The sequence below is a fragment of the Protomyctophum parallelum genome, assembly GCF_964188405.1.
Source record: "Protomyctophum parallelum genome assembly, chromosome: 19".
NCBI lineage: Eukaryota > Metazoa > Chordata > Actinopteri > Myctophiformes > Myctophidae > Protomyctophum > Protomyctophum parallelum.
Genome location: NC_139717.1, coordinates 32,300,161 through 32,320,160, shown reverse-complemented (window position 1 = coordinate 32,320,160; position 20,000 = coordinate 32,300,161). Strand labels below are relative to the sequence as shown.

At 46.2% G+C, this 20,000-nt stretch overlaps 1 protein-coding gene across 6 annotated transcripts in view; it reads left to right on the top strand.

Annotated features, from left to right (window-relative positions):
* The window catches only part of lama2 (laminin, alpha 2), a 254,248-nt gene that overhangs the window by 61,661 nt on the left and 172,587 nt on the right, over positions 1-20,000 (top strand). For all 6 annotated transcript variants that reach the window (XM_083790714.1, XM_083790710.1, XM_083790709.1 and 3 more), the window contains exons 4-5: positions 14,661-14,712; positions 16,606-16,796. In XM_083790714.1, the coding sequence (XP_083646840.1) occupies positions 14,661-14,712; positions 16,606-16,796 (243 nt within the window). The remainder of the gene's footprint in view (positions 1-14,660; positions 14,713-16,605; positions 16,797-20,000) is intronic.

Here is a 20,000-nt window from a genome sequence, read left to right as displayed (position 1 = left end):
TTGCCTATGATAAAAATGGTCCTTTAATTCTCAGCGTTGTGACAAATATAAAAGCTGGGACGTGAACAGAAAAGTGCTGTGTGAACTCTTTAATGGTTTTAGTGCTGCAAAAGACAACTTTATTTGAGAATGCTAATCTTGTTTTGTTTTCCTCTGCAGTCTGATCAAAGCCAGGATTTACAAGAGATTGTCTGATTTCTTGTACAGGATAAATCCTTTAATTTCAAAGGCTTTATGCCAAATTGATACTTTGGTGTGCGTGCATGTGTGGGTGGGTGTGTGCGGGTGTGCGAGTGTGTGTGTGTGTGTGTGTGTGTGTGTGTGTGTGTGTGCGTGAGTGCGTGCGTGCGTGTGAAATCTACCTTTTTCACATTGTTTAAGATTCACACACACACACACACACACACACACACACACACACACACACACACACACACACACATCATGTCTGTATAACTTGTTTTAATAGGGATTCCTTTACATTCAGACTTTATTGTCTCCACCATATTTTGTTCAAAAATCCTGCAAATCGTTACACAGAGTCTCTATAGTCATGTGCTCAAGACGAATCTGTCCGATATTTCATATTCCATTCTAATTGGCTAACATTGGCTTTCAAAGTTTGCAGGATTGGCCCGTTTTTAACAAAAAGCCTCAAATCATGAACGTGCAATTTATGTGAAATCTTTCACGCACTTTCCTACTAGGCTGAGGAATATATCCCACGCTTTTCACATTGGCCTGTTATAGCGCCACCAACAGGTGGATTTTATTGCAAATCATCCAATTGCCATCAAAGGCATATAAAGAACAAATGGCACCCTTTTCACATTGGCTTATATAGCGCCACCAGGAGGCCACAACCTGACCTGCCCTGGTGGAGACCTGTGCCCTGAGGGGCACTTTTTCTAGTTACATTATGAGTTGCTACAGACTGCATAACCAAGTTTTTCACCCATCTTACTTGTAATGTGATATGACAATACAGATTGATTCAGATTCGGCTTATTCTTGCTATAGTGGAGCTAGTCAGTTGCTTGATATTACAACTATTTACAACTTGTCTATGAACTAGTTTATTAATGATGAGGGGTTTCCATTTGAAGCAACAATAAAAAATGCGTGCGTGCGATTGCCCTGTGTGTACCAACTAAACAGAGTGCGAGGCTACAGTTTATCAGACCAGAGAGATGTGAGCACATTTCCATGTGAATGGACTGTAAACACCAGCTGTTGGGTTTAACCACTGTCTCCAAATCCCGAGATCAAATGGATTCTTCACAGCCCATTTAGTGCTAGACGAGCCTCAGACCATACGTGTCACAGATGAACTGGGCATTCCTCCACAAATCAACATTTTGAGTGTTCACTTGGCTTGTTTGGCTCACAGTAAATCCCTGAGAGTTCATTTAAGCCAGAGACTGTTCAAATGTAATAATATATGGCCCAGTAAACATATGTTGGTGTTCATTTGATAGTTGTCACAACTCCATGACAGACACCTCTCATGGCTATGTCGTATGGCCGCGTCGCAATCCGTCGCTTGCCGGAAATAGAAGATATATAAGCCTTTTCACACGGAGAAAAGCTACGTATCATTTATCCATTTTCGGTGAGAGGCAAGAGGGCAGGTAGGGAGACGCGAACCATCTGACAGGCGTGCAGACAAGCTGGCGCACTCCTGTGAAATTGTTGTGTTGGCTCCCCATGTGAAAAGGCCTTAAATTGGATTCATTCTGTGCTAAACTGTCGTACGATGGTTTCAGGTGCTTGTTTTGAAATGTCAGTACCGTGTGCAATGTTCACACGCGAGACAGGACCGGCACCGTTGTCTTCCTTGGATTTAAGACGTGGCGTTAACGCTCACAGCAGGATGAGGTTGGATTTGACGGGTCTCTAGAAAACAAGCTTTAGGAAAAGTAAGGAAAACATGAGACTGTTTGGAGTCCATTCCAAAGCCCTTAGTCAGGAGACGCACAAGGCAGCATTGGGAATCAGTTTTTTTCTTTTCTTTTCTGTCGTGGACTTCACTTCACACTTCAAACGCATAAGTAATATTTATTATGTAAAGTTGCTGTCAAAATGAACGCCGACTGATCCTCTGCTTAAGATTTCAGGCCTCTTGGCACACTGCAAAGAAAATAACAAGCCTTTCACATGATTTTACCCTGCATTCAGACTTATTGCAATATTTGAAATCTTCTGTTTAGTTTTGACTTAGGTTTTTACTGACTTGTGCTGTGCAGTGACGCTTGCTTTGTGACAATAGCATGCATTCCAGATGGCTTTGTACTAGTTATCATATAGCGATGTCGTGTCTGAGAACATGTGATAAAATGTTGTCCTGGTTTGACAAGCGCATTTTTTGCGTGTGTTGACGCTGTGCCGCCTTTAGAGGCGAAAAGCCTTTCTTTGATCCACAGCTGATCAAAACACACTCACTGACACACAGCACACCTCTAGACCACTAACATGCGCACACAAACACACACACACACACACACACACACACACACACACACACACACACACACACGCATACTGTATGCTGCATCTGTTTACTTGATGATGCTGCCTAGCTCTCCTGAAGCTGTCACTTTGTTCAAAGCTACTGCTGAGAATGCATGCACACATGCACGCACGCAGACACGCACGCACGCACGTACACACCAGCCTATTTTCTGTATTCAACACTGAGTCTTTGTAAGAGGTTTGAATGACTGATATAAGGTTACACTGAAACACACACACGTGCGTGCACATGCACTCTCACTCTCATTCTCTCTCTCTCTCTCTCATTCTCTCTCGCGCATACGCGCACGCACGCAGCACACACACACACACACACACACACACACACACACACACACAGACACACACACACACACACACACACACACACACACACACACACACACACACACACACACACATATTGTGATACTCTGGGTAACTTTCTCTCTATTCTAATTGCTGAAATGTGACACTGTTTCCCACATTCTGAGAAGAAAGGGAGAGGAGAGAGAGAGAGAGAGAGAGAGAGAGAAGGAGAGGGAGAGAGGGAGAGAGAAAAATATTTTTGAGTCAAATAAAAAAGGGGAACGGTAGGAAGACATAGTTAAAGAGTCAGAAAAGGGGTGAGAGAAAGAGTGAGGGTGAAATATTAGGTTTAATCTGTCATCCATGATCTGCCTGCCTGCCTGCCTGCCTGCCGTGTCTGTTAAGTCATCACCTTGACCCAGCCAGATTCCCTTCAGTGGAGATGCAGACAGTGCTCAGGGCACCGTTGTTATTGTTGCATGGCCAGACCATCCAATGTACTTCATTTGGATTGTGATTTCTTTACTGTTGCATTGTGGGATATGGGACTGATGGGGTGAGAGGTTTTCCAGGGTATGTGGGAATGGATGGTGAGACAAACAAATAAACTGCAGACTGCCAGGTCTGTGTAGCAGATGGAACACTTTATGTCGTTGCTGTCGGGCACAAACCTTTTATGTCCATATGTCAACTTGTTATGTTTTTATATAATTAAATCATCATACAAAAGTGTTGGGCAAAAGCAGTGAAAATAGCACATGTGCAAGGCGAGCTCATACTAACACATCGCTTTGTGACCTGCTTGTAGAGCTTGTAGATCTGCTATTTTCACTATTTTAAAATGTTTTGTAAGTAACTATAAAAATCACACCCATGTGAAGCTAGGGGAGCTCTTATCATCATACATCATATACATCACATTCCATACAATCAAATCATCACAAATGTAATTCCGGCCAATCACAATTTGCGTCTTCACTTTTCTGTCACTTTTGTCTTCAATGTTTGTGTTTGCACAAAAGCACTGAGAAAACTGCCTTTCTTCGTCCTTTTTTTCCAAACTTGACTACGGTAGCGGTGGTCTCAAAAACATAAGGGAAACTTTGTTTGTTTGCACAAACACAGAAAGCTGGGCATAAGGCAAAAAAGCAATGGTGTTGTTCATACAAGGTTTCCACCCGACAGCAACGATATGATTGAACACGCTCCATTGAATAGCATGAGCTCCTGTACAATGCAGCCAGAGACAGACGTACAGACCCAACGGTACAATGCAGCCAGAGACAGACGTATAGACCCAACGGTACAATGCAGCCAGAGACAGACAGACCCAACGGTACAATGCAGCCAGAGACAGACGTACAGACCCAACGGTACAATGCAGCCAGAGACAGACGTATAGACCCAGCGGTACAATGCAGCCAGAGACAGACGTATAGACCCAGCGGTACAATGCAGCCAGAGACAGACAGACCCAACGGTACAATGCAGCCAGAGACAGACAGACCCAACGGTACAATGCAGCCAGAGACAGACGTATAGACCCAGCGGTACAATGCAGCCAGAGACAGACGTACAGACCCAACGGTACAATGCAGCCAGAGACAGACGTACAGACCCAACGGTACAATGCAGCCAGAGACAGACAGACCCAACGGTACAATGCAGCCAGAGACAGACGTATAGACCCAGCGGTACAATGCAGCCAGAGACAGACAGACCCAACGGTACAATGCAGCCAGAGACAGACGTACAGACCCAACGGTACAATGCAGCCAGAGACAGACGTATAGACCCAACGGTACAATGCAGCCAGAGACAGACAGACCCAACGGTACAATGCAGCCAGAGACAGACAGACCCAACGGTACAATGCAGCCAGAGACAGACGTACAGACCCAACGGTACAATGCAGCCAGAGACAGACAGACCCAACGGTACAATGCAGCCAGAGACAGACGTACAGACCCAACGGTACAATGCAGCCAGAGACAGACGTATAGACCCAACGGTACAATGCAGCCAGAGACAGACGTACAGACCCAACGGTACAATGCAGCCAGAGACAGACGTACAGACCCAACGGTACAATGCAGCCAGAGACAGACGTACAGACCCAACGGTACAATGCAGCCAGAGACAGACGTATAGACCCAGCGGTACAATGCAGCCTGAGACAGACGTACAGACCCAGCGGTACAATGCAGCCAGAGACAGACGTACAGACCCAACGGTACAATGCAGCCAGAGACAGACGTACAGACCCAACGGTACAATGCAGCCAGAGACAGACGTACAGACCCAACGGTACAATGCAGCCAGAGACAGACGTACAGACCCAGCGGTACAATGCAGCCAGAGACAGACGTACAGACCCAACGGTACAATGCAGCCAGAGACAGACGTACAGACCCAGCGGTACAATGCAGCCAGAGACAGACAGACCCAACGGTACAATGCAGCCAGAGACAGACGTACAGACCCAACGGTACAATGCAGCCAGAGACAGACGTACAGACCCAACGGTACAATGCAGCCAGAGACAGACAGACCCAACGGTACAATGCAGCCAGAGACAGACGTACAGACCCAACGGTACAATGCAGCCAGAGACAGACGTACAGACCCAGCGGTACAATGCAGCCAGAGACAGACAGACCCAGCGGTACAATGCAGCCAGAGACAGACGTACAGACCCAACGGTACAATGCAGCCAGAGACAGACGTACAGACCCAGCGGTACAATGCAGCCAGAGACAGACAGACCCAACGGTACAATGCAGCCAGAGACAGACGTACAGACCCAACGGTACAATGCAGCCAGAGACAGACGTACAGACCCAACGGTACAATGCAGCCAGAGACAGACAGACCCAACGGTACAATGCAGCCAGAGACAGACGTACAGACCCAACGGTACAATGCAGCCAGAGACAGACGTACAGACCCAGCGGTACAATGCAGCCAGAGACAGACAGACCCAACGGTACAATGCAGCCAGAGACAGACGTACAGACCCAACGGTACAATGCAGCCAGAGACAGACGTACAGACCCAACGGTACAATGCAGCCAGAGACAGACGTACAGACCCAGCGGTACAATGCAGCCAGAGACAGACGTACAGACCCAACGGTACAATGCAGCCAGAGACAGACGTACAGACCCAACGGTACAATGCAGCCAGAGACAGACGTATAGACCCAGCGGTACAATGCAGCCAGAGACAGACGTACAGACCCAACGGTACAATGCAGCCAGAGACAGACGTATAGACCCAGCGGTACAATGCAGCCTGAGACAGACGTACAGACCCAACGGTACAATGCAGCCAGAGACAGACGTACAGACCCAACGGTACAATGCAGCCAGAGACAGACAGACCCAACGGTACAATGCAGCCAGAGACAGACAGACCCAACGGTACAATGCAGCCAGAGACAGACGTACAGACCCAACGGTACAATGCAGCCAGAGACAGACGTATAGACCCAGCGGTACAATGCAGCCAGAGACAGACAGACCCAACGGTACAATGCAGCCAGAGACAGACGTATAGACCCAGCGGTACAATGCAGCCAGAGACAGACGTACATACCCAACGGTACAATGCAGCCAGAGACAGACAGACCCAACGGTACAATGCAGCCAGAGACAGACGTACAGACCCAACGGTACAATGCAGCCAGAGACAGACGTACAGACCCAACGGTACAATGCAGCCAGAGACAGACAGACCCAACGGTACAATGCAGCCAGAGACAGACGTATAGACCCAACGGTACAATGCAGCCAGAGACAGACAGACCCAGCGGTACAATGCAGCCAGAGACAGACAGACCCAACGGTACAATGCAGCCAGAGACAGACGTACAGACCCAACGGTACAATGCAGCCAGAGACAGACGTATAGACCCAGCGGTACAATGCAGCCAGAGACAGACAGACCCAACGGTACAATGCAGCCAGAGACAGACGTACAGACCCAACGGTACAATGCAGCCAGAGACAGACAGACCCAACGGTACAATGCAGCCAGAGACAGACGTACAGACCCAACGGTACAATGCAGCCAGAGACAGACGTACAGACCCAACGGTACAATGCAGCCAGAGACAGACAGACCCAACGGTACAATGCAGCCAGAGACAGACGTATAGACCCAGCGGTACAATGCAGCCAGAGACAGACAGACCCAACGGTACAATGCAGCCAGAGACAGACAGACCCAACGGTACAATGCAGCCAGAGACAGACGTATAGACCCAGCGGTACAATGCAGCCAGAGACAGACGTACAGACCCAACGGTACAATGCAGCCAGAGACAGACGTACAGACCCAACGGTACAATGCAGCCAGAGACAGACAGACCCAACGGTACAATGCAGCCAGAGACAGACGTATAGACCCAGCGGTACAATGCAGCCAGAGACAGACAGACCCAACGGTACAATGCAGCCAGAGACAGACAGACCCAACGGTACAATGCAGCCAGAGACAGACGTATAGACCCAGCGGTACAATGCAGCCAGAGACAGACGTACAGACCCAACGGTACAATGCAGCCAGAGACAGACAGACCCAACGGTACAATGCAGCCAGAGACAGACGTACAGACCCAACGGTACAATGCAGCCAGAGACAGACGTACAGACCCAACGGTACAATGCAGCCAGAGACAGACAGACCCAACGGTACAATGCAGCCAGAGACAGACGTACAGACCCAACGGTACAATGCAGCCAGAGACAGACAGACCCAGCGGTACAATGCAGCCAGAGACAGACAGACCCAACGGTACAATGCAGCCAGAGACAGACGTACAGACCCAACGGTACAATGCAGCCAGAGACAGACGTATAGACCCAACGGTACAATGCAGCCAGAGACAGACAGACCCAACGGTACAATGCAGCCAGAGACAGACAGACCCAACGGTACAATGCAGCCAGAGACAGACGTACAGACCCAACGGTACAATGCAGCCAGAGACAGACAGACCCAACGGTACAATGCAGCCAGAGACAGACGTACAGACCCAACGGTACAATGCAGCCAGAGACAGACGTATAGACCCAACGGTACAATGCAGCCAGAGACAGACGTACAGACCCAACGGTACAATGCAGCCAGAGACAGACGTACAGACCCAACGGTACAATGCAGCCAGAGACAGACGTACAGACCCAACGGTACAATGCAGCCAGAGACAGACGTATAGACCCAGCGGTACAATGCAGCCTGAGACAGACGTACAGACCCAGCGGTACAATGCAGCCAGAGACAGACGTACAGACCCAACGGTACAATGCAGCCAGAGACAGACGTACAGACCCAACGGTACAATGCAGCCAGAGACAGACGTACAGACCCAACGGTACAATGCAGCCAGAGACAGACGTACAGACCCAGCGGTACAATGCAGCCAGAGACAGACAGACCCAACGGTACAATGCAGCCAGAGACAGACGTATAGACCCAGCGGTACAATGCAGCCAGAGACAGACGTACAGACCCAACGGTACAATGCAGCCAGAGACAGACAGACCCAACGGTACAATGCAGCCAGAGACAGACGTACAGACCCAACGGTACAATGCAGCCAGAGACAGACGTACAGACCCAACGGTACAATGCAGCCAGAGACAGACGTACAGACCCAACGGTACAATGCAGCCAGAGACAGACGTACAGACCCAGCGGTACAATGCAGCCAGAGACAGACAGACCCAACGGTACAATGCAGCCAGAGACAGACAGACCCAACGGTACAATGCAGCCAGAGACAGACGTACAGACCCAACGGTACAATGCAGCCAGAGACAGACGTACAGACCCAACGGTAGACACTTAACCATTACAAGGACATGCTGTACCAGACAGACTAACATGAGTGCAACAGAACATTGCATTCTGACACGTACACAGCAGCAGCTGCTCTCCGATGTCTTTCTGCAGCAAAGCTTGTTATCCACAACAAATCTGTTTTAACACTTCTGGTGCCGCCAGAATCTTTCAGAATAAAGGCCTAGAGTGAGTGCCAAGCAGATAAGGGAGATTTTACTCTGAAAACCCCCTGCCTTCCATTTCCCCCCAAAACCGGAAGGTAAAATCTTCCATTCATAGCATGAAGTCTGATTTCTATTTAGAAGCGTTAATATTCTAACCGAGATGCACGATGAAGTCAGAAATTAGGACAGAACATCGCGGTTATGATGAATCAGCGTAGATTCTGAGAAAATAGGGAGGTTTGTCTGACCGTAAACCAGGAAGAAATATTTTAACAACCGCGTTTTATATCATTAAAAAGGACCTAAAGACGTGCCCACACATCCTCGGCCTCCTACGGGTGTAATTATGAAGACGTGGGCATCATAAGTGTACTGCTTAAGCCCTATCTACTGCGGTACGACAGTGGACAGCAAAAACAAATGATCTACAAGCTCACACCGCGCGTGTAATCACCCTTCAGGATTTAAGTGGATTTCTTTTGGTAAAGGCACATACTGTATTAAGATGTCATAGCTTTCACTTTAGCTCAATCTCGCTCACACGGTGTCACACGGTTGTCGCAAATTCTACCAATTAAGTGCACAGAATTTACCAACAGGCATCCGGAGATGGTGAGGGTAGAAGAATATGTGCCCAAGTGTCCCTGAGCAAGGCACTTAACCCAGGACTTCTCCCTGGGTGCCGTATTACTATTAATGGTATAGCCACTGCTCCTAAAAGGATGAGTAACTGCAGAGGACAAATTCTACATATGTAGCAAATACAGTACCCCGACATTAGCTAATGGGGACACACAATTATAAAGGTACCAGATTGTGGCAGGGCAAATCCAAACTAATGCAGCCCAAAACAGTCACACTGTTATTCATAGCTAGACTCCAATTGGATTTAATTGGACCTTCTTAGGGCCATGGGAGCACTCAAAGCAACCAACAGCGCTGATCTCTAACTTTGACGTTCCTTCTGGATTTGCATGTGGGAGTTCTGCATCGCCGCCTTATTAGGCAGCAAACATACAGCAGCCAGGCAAAGACGGGTCATAGCCTAGAGAAGAGTGTGACATGTTGAGACAGACTCCAAGCACACATTCTTATTATGAGCTGCGGCGTTGGGCGAGAGAGCAAGAGATGTATGTATACTAAGTAAGAGAAAATCTTTGACTTTCTCCACCACAGTGGATTGGTACGTCAAAAAAAACGTCTTGCAGGCAAGATTTCTTTTTCAAGAAAACCTCTTGAATAACATTGCTTAAGTGTTTTTTCCTATAATCTTTTCATTAATCCTTTTCTCTGTCAGAAATGATTCATCACTTGTAATCGTCTGGTTGATTTAGTTTGACTGATTGAATTAGTGGAAAATGCATGCCATTGGCTTTGAATGATAAATGAACGTACGTTAAAAAAACTCACTTGATGCTTTAGTGACGCTGTAGTGGGGATATGAACCTTTGTTTGATCTTGGGCACATTTCAAAAAGCCTGTACTGGATTTAGTATGTATTGAGTATAGCTGGCCTGTGTTGGCAGGAGACCATTTCTAAAACTTGCCGTCAGCCATTTCTTCTTGAAAGACAGACAAAAAGGGAACCAGTAGAGAATTGTTAATAGCCACTGAGTTGTACTTTCTCCTTACAATTGAAGGGAGCCATAAGTAAGTCAGAATGATTTTTGTACTGGTCCACCATCCACTTTCAAACGCTGCTGGCATGAACATGTTTCATTGTTGCACATTGATGAACTCCTCAATCATTTGAGCAGGGCGATAACGAAAAAAAATGTGTTCCACAAAAGCCCTGACCCATTTCACCTCCTGGACTGCACCAACACTCCACACAAACACGTGTCCAATAAAAACAAGCATGATTGGATTGTAGACTGCAATCAAAAATAAGTTTTTCAAACTGAAACAACTTGAGATTTATTTGTGCTTCGAAAGGAAAGCCAAAGGGTATTTGGTCGACACCTAAATATATAAAGCCTAAAACGAAATAAAGAGTGATCAGATTAAACATACTGTAGTATCCCGGGGCGTGCATAAAGTACTTAAGTCTGCAAGTCAAAACCATGCCCCTTGGGCCATAAAGAACACAAATGAAAATCCAGGCACTCTGACTGTCAGGGAAGTGGCTCTGTATCATTTATAATATTTAGTTATATTTGATACAGTCTGCGATTTGTAGGAGGGCTTTTATATTTGCCATATTTGGATAGTTTTGTATGGTTGTCATTTTGAGTAAAATACCTGTACTCATTCTACCTCCAATCAATGCATTTTCTTATGAAGATTAACCATATAAACAAGACGGTCTATAGCCAGGGCTGCACTCAACGTTTTTGGTCTAGTACTCAGAGGAGCACCTGGAGGAGTTACTTGGTGCTCCTAAAATGCGGCGACCCGTCTCGCCGGATGGATAAAAGAGGGATGCATGAATAACTTATAGCAAAACGATATTTATTGGATAATAAATGGTGCATTTATATAGCGCCTTTATCCAAGGCGCTTTACATAGATTGTGCATTACATTCACCCATTCATACACCGATTGCGGCGGAAGCCATGCAAGGTACCAACCAGCACATCGGGAGCAATTTGGGGTTCAGTGTCTTGCCCAAGGACACTTCGACATGTAGACAGGAGGAGCCGGGATTCGAACCGCCGACCCATGGATCATTGGACGACCTGCTCTACCTCCTGAGCCACAGTCGCCCATATAATAAGTGGGGACGGGGGAGTCAATGGAGAGTATTGCAACTCTAGATTCATCCCATTATACAAAAAAATCTAGAGTTGCAAATTGCAGCTATAGGTCCATGTGTATTCCAGCCCTATATGCATATTCTAATACAAACTTCTTAATACTTCCTAAGGATAATATGACCATCAAAGCAATATTTAGATATTTAAATAGTCGATCTACTAGCTCACAACGTGTTGCGGAGGCGACACGTTTTGAGCTTGCAGATCAGCTATTGCCTATTTGTTTAACATACGACACGTCGTACGGCGAAGCATACTTCAGGCTTCCCTCTTGTTTTTAGCCGAGGCGATCTACACACAGTCAACACAGAGTCAAGACAGTCAGACACACATGGCTCCTCGGTGCAAAATAAACAGTGTACATGTACACTACCCGACTTTACGATAATAAGGGACAGTATGTCGGGACATGCTGTTGTCATGTTGATAAGCTTCATATTGTGCAGCAGTGCCAGTCCGTGAGAGACGGCATCGCACACGAGCAAGTTGCATCGCACATGAGCAACTTGCTCCAGCACCCGGAAAACAAGCAGTGAGCAGCATGGAATCCTCCCCATAGAGTAGATCCTCCCTCGTTTGACTAAGGACGCGCTGTGATTAGCCACAATGGCCAGTGCACTTGTGCAAGACGTGCTGTGATTGGCCAGTAGTAGCTACTTTGAGTGGCAGTCAGTGGGAAATGCTCTCGCCACAGAATTTACTAGTATTCTGGCCATGATAATCATTCTGTGCGGCCCCAGCTGTTGATACGCAGAAGCGCTTCCCGGCGCTTGATTGACAGCGCACTGGCGCACCACTTATGTGCAGCCCTGTCTATAGCCCATGGAAGAGTGCGTTGCTGCCTTGAAGTATCACTTGTGCGCCCCCCCCGTCCCCCCTGTGCCGTTTTTCTTCTTTTTGAATGGTGCAACCACACCCTTACGGAGCTATGTGTGTGGCTGGCTGGGTGGCTGGGTGGGTCTGAGCACGAAAACAGCATGGTTGTTTTTCACCACCTGTGCACAACCTACAGTAACACACACAAACACACACGCACATATTAACTGTATATATGATGATTTCGGGTGTGCCAGTACAGTACAGGGGCAGTACAGTACAGTAGAGGGCCCCCCACACAGTAACTCTGTCATTTCTCAACCGTTTCGGATGTGGGGTGGCTCGCCGGAACCTGACCCCCACACGGAGTTGCACCACTCACTTCACACGGGTGTGATTTTTTTCTCTCCTGCGCACAGAGTCACAACTCGCTCAGATCTCGTTCATTTTTAACATTTCAAAGTGCTGTGTGGTCTACGGAATTGGAGCTTTCATTTGGTATATAGATTGTGCATGTAGGCTGTCTGTACGAAACGGTATCAAGCGGAAATGAAAATGAACTAGAAAAAGTGCCCTTCTGGGCACAGGTCTCCACCAGGTTATCCACAGATCCGTGCAGTTAGAGGTAAAAACACTTTTCGGCCAGTTATAGCGCCACCTTGAGGCTGAGTTGAAATTGTTCATGTGGCATTTCGTCCTGGGCCTAGTGGGAATGTGGGTGCACAATTTCACGGAAATCACGCGATGTGTTCATGATTTGCAGCATTTTGTTTGAAACTGAGCACTCCTGTGAACTTTGGAAGCCAATCTTAACCAATCAGGATGGAGTCTGAGAAATCTGAAAGACTGGTTTGGTTGAATGGCTCTAGAGAGACTGTGTACCAATTTGCGTGATGTTTGGACAAAATCTGTAGGTGTGCTGTGCAAAAACTTGTTTTGCACAAAGCGGCCTCCTGGTGGCGCTATAACAGGCCGTTCTGGAAAGTTTGGGGCAGAGGTTCATCGTTGGCATCCAGGGAGTGCGTGTGCAAAATTTGGCATCGACCGGGTTAACGGTGGCCGAGATTAGCTGCTAACGGACACACACACACACACACACACACACACACACGGACGGACGGACGGACGGAGTGCAAAACATACTCTCTCCCCATGCCTTCGGCCTGGTGGAGACAATAATAGGAACAAAATACCATTAACCCATTCTGAACGGGCACCCATTTTGGTGTCAGCATCATGTTATGCTTTAGCTATTGAAAAATAGCAGATCTACAAGCTCATATCGCGCCACCGAGTGGCGCGATACGAGCTTGTAGGTCTGCAATTTTTGAAAAATCGAAGAGCGACTGACATTTCTAGAATCTGATCTCAGGTCAGAATGGGTTAATCAGACCAGTGTGTGTCCAGTGGAAACCTCGTATGAATCTGATCTCAGGTCAGAATGGGTTAAGGGACAGACTTTTTCAGGCAGCGGCTGACTTGCGGGCCGCGTCACTGGTACAGTAACACCTATCTGAAAATATGTTGTTCCAGGGACCCCCCCAAACGCAAAGATTTGACCGCCGGTCCCGACTCTCGCATAAGCTCTCAGCCTATATAGGTCTGATCCAGATTTGCAATTGATCTGAATGATAAATGATAAATATGATAAACGTATTTAAATGGATGAATGATTAAGCACCTAACTTCACATATACATATTGCAAATAGGCAAGCTATATGCTTGTCATTGTCACTTGGAAATAAAATAGCTGTGCATGTCCATTTATGCCAAAATCAAAATGTTTTATTATCACATGAATTATTTGTAGGCTCCTGATCTCCCGCTGTGGTCCTGTGGTCAAACAAAATTTTCACATAATGCGCTTGCATATGTTTTAACAGAGCCAAAGCACTGTTTCATTATGCATCTAACTTGTAACATTGTAAACATGTTATATTGTTTTTATTTGCACGATTTTAATTTCTTGTACAGTTGGAAATATCCTATCAATTTCATATGACACATCATCGATGTATGCCTTTAGTGAATACGTTTAGATGCCTGTCAGCTGGTCAGACAAAGCTTATGACAGCTTCCGACCAGACGTGAGATTTAGCGTGGCGTACGTCAAAGTTCAAAGTCACGCTGGAATGATAAATGCCGAAAATGGCTGATGATTTCGCCGTACACGCATTTTTGGGTGTAAATTATGGGTTGATAAATGAGGGCATAAATGTTTATCTCTCCCCCTCTCGTCTCTGTTTTTTCCCCAGGTTTTCCAGATAGCCTATGTGATTATAAAGGCAGCCAACTCACCTCGTCCAGGTACAGTAATGCTCCTGTTGCATATGAACAAGGAAACAGTAGAATTAATTGTCTCATGATGATTTTGGATATGAATTACCATTATGCCTGTGACTGATGTGGTTGATAGACCCAACAACTTCACTACCAGGGCATTTTTAGACGTATGGAAATAATACGAACTCTGGAGAGAAGAGCGGGAAGACCGTACACGGCCTCTGATGAAGACCTGTTTGCGTTGAAACATTTAATAAATGTTTTTCTACTGGGAGCTGAGAAACAGTTCATCTCCATCAAGACCTGAAGCCGATTCTTAAGCAATTCTTCAAAATCAGAAAAACTGATGATTCTATATGCATGGTGCCCAAGCTTCTAAAAAAACGAACTTTGAAGATTCAGCAACGGGCCGGGGGGGAGGGAGGGGGAGTATTATTTTATAATGAGTCACAATCGTTTCACAGTCTAACCTGATAACATAGACGCTGAAATTAAATGAAACCTGTTGCAGCAACAGGCTATATAATGCTAAACAAATTATATGGAGATGATTTATGATAATACTTTATATAATGATGGGCTCTACTGTAAGTCAGCTACGTTACGACATTTATTGCGACCATAGGTCTCAGTTTACTGTGAAAACCTGAATGTCATGTCAGTCAGTCCGTCATGCCTCATGTCAGTCTCCATATATGGCCGTCTCCATATATGGAGATGGACACGACAGTGACCTCATCAAACCCAAACTCCGGTGGCGAGCTGACCACCGGAGCTGAAATAACGTTGAGCGGTGGTGAGTAAAAACAGAGAGAAGGGCTGGGGCGGTGGCGGTGGTTTGCTCTTCACCGCGGCTCGTGACATCATGTTGTAGTTTGGTGGTCAGTGGTCACCTATACCTAACCACCGAAAATCCAGACTATGTATGAGCCTTTAGAGGTTTGGGTTGCTCGCTCCATGCACGCCCGCCCCCTAGACCAGACAGCATGCTGGCTCTATGCACACCCGCCCCCTAGACCAGAAAGCATGCTGGTTGGGCCAGGCTACACTTGCTGTTGCTCTATCCAGTCATGGTCACTGGCTGACTGCATGCGTATTGTGGTCCAGCAATGAGAGAATCTTTTCTTTTTAGCTTATCTGAACAGGGCTTATCTGTGCAGTGCTTATCTCAGCAGTGTTTATCTATGTCCCCCAAGATATTAGACCAATTCCAGCTCAACTGGCACAACGCTTAGCTTACATCGGCATCTTGCTGATGTGTAGGCATTATTCAAGTCCCCACAAACGTAGACATCAAGGAGGGTGATGGCTGATTTAAGCAGTCACACTTGGCCTGAGTTAAACTAATTAGACTGTGAGCTGGCCCATCCCAGCTCAGAGTCTAATTAGTTTGGGCTATCCACACACACTCAGGAAGAGACTCTGACGAACTATTAATGATAATATTACCATAGGCATATGGCAGGTTAATGTATAAGTTTCTGGTACTGTACAGTAATAAAGATAACTTCGTTTTAAGCATTTGAGCTATTGCTACCACAGCTCAGCTGCTACACCAATACAAGCACAACTCAGCAACACAAGTACAACAAAAGCTTGCGTTAGCATCATATCTCATTATTGCTTGTTTATAACCAACACACAGACATAAAGGGTGATCAATAATGATTTATTAAAAAAAATGAGTTACCGGTAGGTGGTTTCCTCCTGACAACGACGACTGTAGTGTGAAGGAAAGTACATGTCTGAGTCTCACTGGAAATGCAGAGCTTGCCTATTAAAATACTGTAGCTGGCAACAACACTCCATTGATGAATATATTTACAATTTGACTGGAGCGGATTGTTTTCTTACCCTGCATTCTGAGGCATTTCATCAGTGGCTCCTTGCTTTGTCTGCCTGTTCACTACTCCACAGGTAACTGGGTCTTGGAGCGCTCGTTGGACGGGGTCAACTATGACCCCTGGCAGTACTATGCCATAACGGAAACGGAGTGCCTGACCCGCTTCAACATCAGCCCCAGAACCGGACCCCCGTCTTACACCAGAGACGACGAAGTCATCTGCACCTCCTTCTATTCAAGAATTCACCCTCTGGAGAACGGAGAGGTAACAGAGCATTTACAAGTCATGCAATGTAGTTCTGTTTTGTTTGGTATATTATAGTTTGATATGGTTTGGTTGTCAGCCAGCCGTCAGCAGTGAATATAGGAGTACACACACACACACACACACACACACACACACACACACACACACACACACACACACACACACACACACACACACACACACACACATATATATATATATATATATATATATATATATAGGAGTTTATCAACAAATGTATCACAAATTGTCAAATGTGCTCCTCCTCATAGGGGGGGGCGAGAGGGGTTCACCAGAGTTAAAGGCTCTAGCTTCCTCTTCATTCTACCCACCGCAACTACCACCAGATTATGTGTCATCCCATGTGTGATCTAACTGCTGCAGTATCTCCAATGTTTTTAAAAAGGTTGTTTGAAGCTTAGTTGAAAGTTGAAAAACTGTTTTTGTAGGAATAATTTACTGAATCTGAACAAGCGCAGGCACGCACGTACGTACGCACGCACGCACGCAAACACACCATGGTTTGCATCAGGAAAGGACTTTGATCATCTGTGTGCATGTTTGTTTGTCGGTGGTGTTTGTTTGTATATGCGTGCGGTGCGTGTGAGAAAGCGAAACCCACTCAGTAAGAACAGAGAGAACAGTCTTCTATGATTGGCATTAATGAAAAGAGAGAGAAAAGACTAATGTGTGTATACACACTACAAGCAGCAAAGCAAGCAAGTCATTAATTTCCAGGGCCTGTAACGATTTGGAGCAATGAGACGCCTGGCGACCAGGTAGCTGTGACTTGGCGACCAAAACAAAACGTTTGAAGAGTGACAGTGACAGATGGCATGTGTTTGTGAAGTTTGTTGTATTGATTCATACACAGGTGAACCGCAACAGAACATAGATTCACACGAGCAGTATGATTGACTCCGACAGCTATAGCTGAAATGACTTAATATTGAGCCAGAACGTGGCCCACTTCTATCTGAAAATGTTATCAGAAGCTTTTGAATTTTTGGTTGTATTATATACAATGTTTACAGAGAAACGATCATGAGAAAAGTATTGCAAGTGGGCTCCCAAATAATAACACAATTTGTATGTTAATATCTAGGCTAACATTAAAATGTAATAAAATAATAATAATAATAATAAAATAAATATAACATAAACATTATAATAATAATAATAACAATAATAATAATGATGATAATAATTGTAATAATATTAATAATAGTAATAATAATAATAATAATAATGTTAAGAGAATGACATGGTATTTTTTTCTTATCTGTCCCATCTGTACCTCTGTCACGTTAACACGCATATGCAGTAGTACATATGTGTCCGCTGTCAGAACACTGCAGTAGTGCATAATATGCATATAATCGCATATTATGCGATTATGCGTCCGCTGTCTGAACACTGCAGTAGTGCATATGCGTCCGCTGTCAGAACACTGCAGTAGTGCATATGCGATTATGCGTCCGCTGTCTGAACACTGCAGTAGTGCATATGCGTCCGCTGTCTGAACACTGCAGTAGTGCATATGCGTCCGCTGTCTGAACACTGCAGTAGTGCATATGCGTCCGCTGTCTGAACACTGCAGTAGTGCATATGTGTCCGCTGTCTGAACACTGCAGTAGTGCATATGTGTCCGCTGTCTGAACACTGCAGTAGTGCATATGCGTCCGCTGTCTGAACACTGCAGTAGTGCATATGCGTCCGCTGTCTGAACACTGCAGTAGTGCATATGCGTCCGCTGTCTGAACACTGCAGTAGTGCATATGCGTCCGCTGTCTGAACACTGCAGTAGTGCATATGTGTCCGCTGTCTGAACACTGCAGTAGTGCATATGCGTCCGCTGTCTGAACACTGCAGTAGTGCATATGCGTCCGCTGTCTGAACACTGCAGTAGTGCATATGTGTCCGCTGGCTGAACACTGCAGTAGTGCATATGCGTCCGCTGTCTGAACACTGCAGTAGTGCATATGTGTCCGCTGTCTGAACACTGCAGTAGTGCATATGCGTCCGCTGTCTGCGGACCTTCTCGGCTACGAGCAAAGCATAATCAGGTTAAGCGCCTTAAAGCCTCTAATTGCGAAAGCCTGTCAAAGTGTGTGTGCGCGCCTCTGTGCATGTGTCTTGCGGTCGAGCTCTATAGGGGTGCAAGCTGCATGAGAGATGCAAGGAGCGATGGAGGTGTGTGTGTGTGTGTGTGTGTGTGTGTGTGTGTGTGTGTGTGTGTGTGTGTGTGTGTGTGTGTGTGTGTGTGTGTGTGTGTGTGTGTGTGTGTGTGTGTGTGTGTGTGTGTGTGTGTGTGTGTGTGTGTGTGTGTGTGTGTGCGTGTGTGCGTGCATGCATGCATGCGCAGTTGACAGCTCCATAGCAGTCTGATCACAGTGAAACCATAATGAGTCGTAGGCGATGTGTCACACCACGGCACACACACACTCCCAATGTCACCTCGCTCCTCCACACACACACACACACACACACACACACACACACACACACACACACACACACACATATTCACAACACACATACATTCACAACCATCCCCATCGTTACTTCCAAGTGTACAGCTCGCACCTGTCAAATTCAGACCGCGTCATTCAGAAACACACACACACACACACACATGCACGCACGCACACACACACACACACACACACACACACACACACACACACACACACTCAGTATACAAGTGGTTTTGGCACACTTATAGCCACAAACAGGCAGTTTGGCAGCAGGCAGAGCCTTATTCTACATTTCAGCCGGTGGTGGTGAGTCAATTGTAAATGAAATAACCCTGCAGGTCTGTATGAGCAAAGCATGGGCTTCCCCTACCTTTTGATGTTTCCATTCCCTGTGTGTGATACATGATACCAGAGAGCTGTGGAAAAAGTGCCCAGCGCCGACAAGACTTTAGTTTACCATGTAAACAACGCACCACATTGAGACTTGTTGTGAGCTTGAATTATGTATGCTACATGAACACAACGTGGTTCATACACAAAAGCCTCTTAGTGCCATGACATTATAGCCAACAGGAACTCAGACATTTTGAATTCATTGTGGCTTATTTTAGCTCTTTACAGGTGTTGTACAAACTCCTCCAAGGTTACCAACTCGTGGCTTTTCAACATAGCTGTTGTGAAGCATCAAACAACCACATTTGCCACGAAGCAGGAAAAGCTTTGT